At 53.5% G+C, this 6,009-nt stretch overlaps 1 gene segment (V, D, J or C); it reads right to left on the bottom strand.

The window, feature by feature from the left end:
* Window positions 1-2,249: 2,249 nt before the first annotated feature.
* LOC102862817 lies at window positions 2,250-2,751 on the bottom strand. The segment is given in 2 exon segments: window positions 2,250-2,605; window positions 2,703-2,751. Coding segments are annotated over 2 exon segments (405 nt in total).
* Window positions 2,752-6,009: the final 3,258 nt, after the last annotated feature.

The raw sequence follows: 6,009 nt of genomic DNA, 5'->3' as shown, positions 1-6,009 counted from the left end.
TATAGGGGAGAGTCCGTGGACTGTTTCCCACCCAGAGATCTAGGGGAGAGCCCGTGGGCTGTCTCTCAGCTGGAGGACAGCTCACCTCCTCTTCTCGCTCTCCTGCTGGAAAGAAGAGGCTTAAGAGGTCTCTGTCCTCAGCATTTGTGGGAAGAGAGAAGAGGAAATGCGGTTTGTGCACAGGAAGACGGGGCCGTGCTGTAATGTGGACCGGCTGCTGGCACAGAGGCACCTGGTTGAGTCCCTGGCTTCGGGGGCTGGATGCTCAGTGTGGAGGAAGACCCTTCGGGTGTCTTCACTCAGAAGTGAGCCTTGAGCATCTCTGATGTGTCCGCTGCTTCCTTGTTTTGGAAATACACCAAAATCACAGGGCCTTGTCCCAGGGCTTGTGGATACCAGTACAGGACAGCATGATCAGAATTGGGTCACATCTGAAAGCTACGGCCGGACTTCTCTTTGTGACCTTGTATCTGGGGCTCTAGGTAATGTCAGCTCCTATATAACCTGCAGAGAACAAAGCCGGGACCATGATGGGGAGTACCGTATGATCTTCCCAGGCACACACCACATAAACGTATCTACACGCCATGACCACACCACATATATTTCAGATACACATATATCACCTTGACACAACGTATATTACATAACCCCACATGCACTACACATACACACGATGTACACCCATACATACTCACCTAACACATGTACACACATACGTACAGTCACAATGCGCACATACCATGTAGAACTACAGATCTCACACACACCACATGCATGTGTATCTCATACACCACATACACATTCATCATGCATACACGTTACACATACATGCACCACTTATACCACACACACACACACACTCTGTATACAGCATCCACACAGTGGAACTCTCTGGAGTCCAGGCCCTCACCTGTCCCCAGGCAGCAGAGGACTGTCCAGCTGAGGAGCCTGGAACCATCAGAGCTCAGGGAGGGTGGACGTGAGGGTCTGTTGGGCCGGGGCCTGTGTGCTCACGGGCACAGGAGGGATGTCCTTTCTTCACCAGACAGGTGACATCACTGTCCTCAGCCCCCAATCTGAGGAGCACATGATCATATTACAACGTGCCGGGGGACTGGCATTTATAAGCGCCCCCCACCATGCCTGTAAGAGCATCTTCCTCATCACTCGCCTCATCTGGGGCTCGTTCACTGTGACGCACCCACAGAACCTCGATTCTCAACACTGAGGGTCGAGCCTGTGGTCTAGATGTCTGTGTCTACACAGTCTCTCCACCCTCCATTGGGATTCAAGGCTGTAATCTGCACAGGAGATTATACCAGTCCTTCTCCCATGAAGCAGATGAACTTGAATTGCCAAGTTATCAGTCAGTAATCTGATAGTTAATGTATCCTATCTCCAAATCAAAAGTCTGGATGGGATGAAAGGAACTGACTTCAGAACACCAACCACTGGCATTCTTTCCTTTGACGGTGTCATGCAGGAAGATCCCGTAGAAACTCCCTTCTTGGCACTGTGCCCTGGAGGAAGTCACCGCTGGACCCTTCCTCACGCTCCAGCCCCAGCGCAGTGCCCACGAGTCCACGCCGTCTCATGGTGGCCGCGTGTCAGCGTGGCTGTGCTCTGTACTGGTCCAGTGGATGGTTTATCAGAAGCAGAACTCTAGACCAGTCTTCTGAGGCACCTCCACATGGCCACGAACCCCCAACCTTCCTGTTACAGCGGAGTGTGCTTTTCAGTTGCCAGGAGAGCCCACATGCAGATGTCACATGGTCCGGGACCCTAGGATGGTTCCAGCCAGAAAATGCACCTTTCTCGTTGTCTCCCCTCGTCACTGTCAGGGAAGTGGGGATACATGACCTGTGACCTTATCACTGCTGCACCGTGGGGTCTGGAGAGAAGATGCTGGTTCATTGACAGGTCTGCAGGGTGAGGTCAGGCACCCAGAGGGGCTGGAGGTACAGGATCCAGTGAGATTTCATCTGTTGGGTGGTCTCACCTCTGGGGACCACAGCTCCAGGAGCGAAACAGAGTCTTGAGTGTTAGCTCAGTATCATTCCATGAACACCATCCTGAACCCGTGTGGGCTCTTACTTGACATCCTTCTGAACGCGATGACGGAGGAGGCCTGTGTGAGCTCACTCAGCACTGTCTGTGCCCACCCACGCCCATCACACACGTGAGCGTCTGTCGGGTGTCAGAGGCCTCAGCTCTGCCGCCTGAGCTCAGCCTGGGGGCCCGCCCTGTCACTTCCTGAGCCGGGCGGGAGGTTTGTGCACTGGGCACTGGGGGCCCTGCAGGGCTGTGTCCTTGCTGCTGGCACAGAGGAACGTGGCCGTGTCCCCCAGCTCCAGGGCGCTCAGGTTCAGCTCCGAGCTGCTGTTAGTGAACTGTTGGCCCGAGAACCGTTCGGGGATGTTGCCTTTATCCCTCTCATCCCCGCTGTAATACTGAATGAGGAACTGGGGGCCCTGGCCCTGGGCCTGCTGGTACCAGAAAACAGAGAGATGCCCAGAGATGGGGGAGCAGCTCAGTGTCACCTTCTGTCCTGGTTGTTTGATCAGATATCTTGGCGTCTGCGTGACTCCAGAATCCACTGAGCCTGTGGAGAGGACAGAAGCTGAGGACAGAGCTCTGGGGACCTGGCTGTGTTCATTCTCAACCTGGGCTTGAACTCAGGTGCTGCGTCCATGGCTCACCTGCCCCCAGGAGGCATGTGACCACCCAGCAGAGGAGCCTGGAGACCATGTTCAGGAAGGAGCTCTCTCTGAGAATGGGGTGTCCAAGTAGAAACACCCCAAAGCTCTTCACCCTCTCTCCTCTGACAAGAACATTTGCAATGTCTCTGCTATGATGTCACTTCTGCTAAGCCACTCAGAGCCCTGTGAACTCAGGCAAGACCCTGGTTGGTGAACCTTTGCCTTCTGTCCTGCACAGCATGTTGGGTCTTTGTGGAGCACAGCTCAGTGTACCTCTTGCACTCTTTGTCTTCTCTCAGTATTTATACACCTCAGCCTGCCCTGTTCCTGTGCTGCTTCCCATCACCCAGACATTCTGCCAGCCATCCACACACATGCACACAGTACATGCAACACACAAGCATACAATGCATGTAATATATTCACACAGCACATTAAAATGCACCCTCCACTGAACACACAGCACACATACATGCGTACATGTTAACATACATACAGGGCACAAGCAGCATTCATTTACAAGCTCTGATTGCACATAAAAATACAGAGCAAACAACACACCAACACGTGAACACACCACACCACACACACTACACTCAGGGACACCATGCACAGAGCACTTGAGGTGTAGGTACACGCATGCAGTAAACACATGGCTTACATGACACACACAAGCACACAACACTCTGCACAGGTGCACATTGCACACTCTGCACACACGTGCACACAGCTCAAACCACAAGCAGCACACATGTCCACAGAGCATACAGCACGAGACACGCGTGCGTCCAGTGGACTCTATCATGACAGTGATGATGAATGTGACGCAGCAGAGGGCAGGGGCTCACAGAGACGACGCTGACTGCGCGGCCCTGACAACAACGATGATCAGAGGGCCCCTGCCCTGTCCACCTTCCCCACGTGTCCTTCCTAAATAAACTCCACCCAGATGAAGTTGACTTCCTAGAAGGAGGGGTAGCTGCCCATGTCACTCCTTTCTCTGTCTTGTCCACAAAGCACCAGGCAACTGGATTTGGGGTGAGCGTCAGCTGTGTGCCTCCCTCTGAAACACCCCATGGTTCCCTGGTCCTCATCCCCTGGAGAGTCAGGGGCGCCTGAGAAGGAGCCTGGGGCCTGGTTGGCTTCCTGCTGCTCTGTGGTTCCTGCTCAGGGCTCGAGTGGCTCCGCGGGGCTGTGTCTTTGCTGCTGGCACACAAGGTACACAGCCAAGTCCCTGGGCTGCAGGGCATCTACATGGAGCTCCAGGTGAGAGCTGTCCGGGCGGGCACTCCCAGGAGAAGCAGCTCGGGGACAGACTCACTGACAGAGAATTGCTTGTAGCTGAAATAGAACATGAGCCTTGGAGGCTTTCTGGGGGTGTGTTTATACCAGTACATGTGGTCACGTCCCAAACGCTGTTCATACTTCAGGGTCCGTCCTCTTGTTCCTCACGTCAATGACCAGGGACTTTGGTGTCTGGGTAATTCCAGTGTCTGCAGCATCTGTAGGACTTGGAGGGCAAAGTAAGCTGAAGGGAGAGTCTTATAAGGAGGTTTTGGGGTAAAGCTAGAAGGGAAGGACCGGACGTCCACCCGTGCCAGGACTCACGTGTCCCCAGGAGGCAGAGGACCACCCAGCAGAGGGACCCAGAGCCCAGGGTGGCTCTTACAGGATGGGCTGGCATCTCTCCCCTGAGGCTCTGGATGGGGGAAACAGAGTGCTGGACTCCCTAACCCTGAGGGGGCACCTGTGAAGTTCTATCCCTCAGTCCTCCTCTCTCTCTGCCCCTGCACAGCCCTGCAGGAGGTGGGACTGGACACCAGGCAGAGCTGACTGTGTAATAACAGGTGTGAAGACAGACACCTCTCCCCATCGGTGCTGCTGACTGCTGACTGCTTCTCCCTCATCCAGACTCCATGGCTCCCTCCTCCCTCTGTCTACCTCACAACACCTCCTTACAGGGCTGTGGTTGGGGCTCAGATGATAACTGACAGGTGGGTGTTTAGAACCCCCAGAGTCAGAGTGGGACAGAAGCCCGACCACCTGCTTCTGTAAAGATGCGCTGGGAGCCTTGCAGGCAGTGCTAGTTGCCAGCCGAGCCGTCGTTCAACCCCACTGCACCCCACTTCTCTGTAAAGGGTTTCGGTGGCTCAGATGCTGCCTGCTAACTGAAAGGTTAGCACTTCTAATCCACTCAGGGGCTTGTAGGGGAGAGGTCTGTCAATCAGCTCCTCTAGGGTCCCCACCTTGGCCCCCTCCCCAAGCCCACCCCTCCCATCCCCCATCAGCTCTAGCCCTCCCTTATCTTCCCCTCCCCCCACTCCTCTCCTCTCCTCTCCTCCCTTGGCCCCCCTCCTTCACCTTCTCAAGGTCCCCTCCCTCATCTTCTCCCTCCCCCTGCTTGCCCCGCCTCCTCCAGCATTAGGGTCTTTGGAAGAGCCAGAGCTCCCCCTTGGGGCCAGGTTGCGGTCCTGAACCCCATCTTGGAGTGCTTGGGGAGCCCAAGATAAACACAGGGCTGAGTAATGGGCAAGCTTTCAGGAGAAGAGCTCAGTGTTGCCACAAGAATCTAGTGCCTCTTACCAAAAAAAAAGGTCAAGATACTAACTGGAGCCAAATCAACCATTAGTCCAGGCACAAAGCTAAACAGTGGTCAAGGCCACTGTACCTCGTACATGAGAAGAGAGGTGACAAAGGCAGGTTAATTAAACACAAGCATGCTGTGGGTAACCTTGATCTTTACATTAAAAATAACATACAGGTAGCACTCACTCTCCTGCCAAAAAGGGAGTTCATTCCCCACCATTCATGGATCACGTTATGAGAGGACGCGGGACTGAAGAAGGGATGCACCTCTCACATACACACACCACAGCGTGTGAAAAAGGAGAAGTCAGTGACATTATCAAACCCAGAAATATTGAATACATTAAATGTCAACAAAAGTAAATGGTGCAATGTCCAGTCCAACTCTCTAGGTCCAGACAGAAAGATTCATGGTGTCTTAGAAGTGAAATGTATCTTACAAGTTTACACACGATAACATGAAGGTATCTTCTTCAGAAGTGTTCATTCACACCGTGTAAATCACAATCACACATGCATGCATACAGAGACATCCCGCACCCACTCTGCCTTGGAAGGAAAGATTCTGATGTCCCGCAAGGAGGTTTCTAAGACACAGCAATGCATGAGGCCTTGATTGTGAAAAACTCTAAAACTTGCCTTTTCCAGTAAGTATAGGGGCTCTGAAGCTTTAGGAGACGTCCAGGGAGAGACGGTGTCACACATAAGCACGTGATGCGTG

Source organism: Elephantulus edwardii, unplaced genomic scaffold (genome assembly GCF_000299155.1).
Source record: "Elephantulus edwardii isolate Elephantulus edwardi_28Jun2011 unplaced genomic scaffold, EleEdw1.0 scaffold00055, whole genome shotgun sequence".
Taxonomy (NCBI): Eukaryota; Metazoa; Chordata; class Mammalia; order Macroscelidea; family Macroscelididae; genus Elephantulus; species Elephantulus edwardii.
This window is presented reverse-complemented; position numbering and strand designations above follow the sequence as displayed.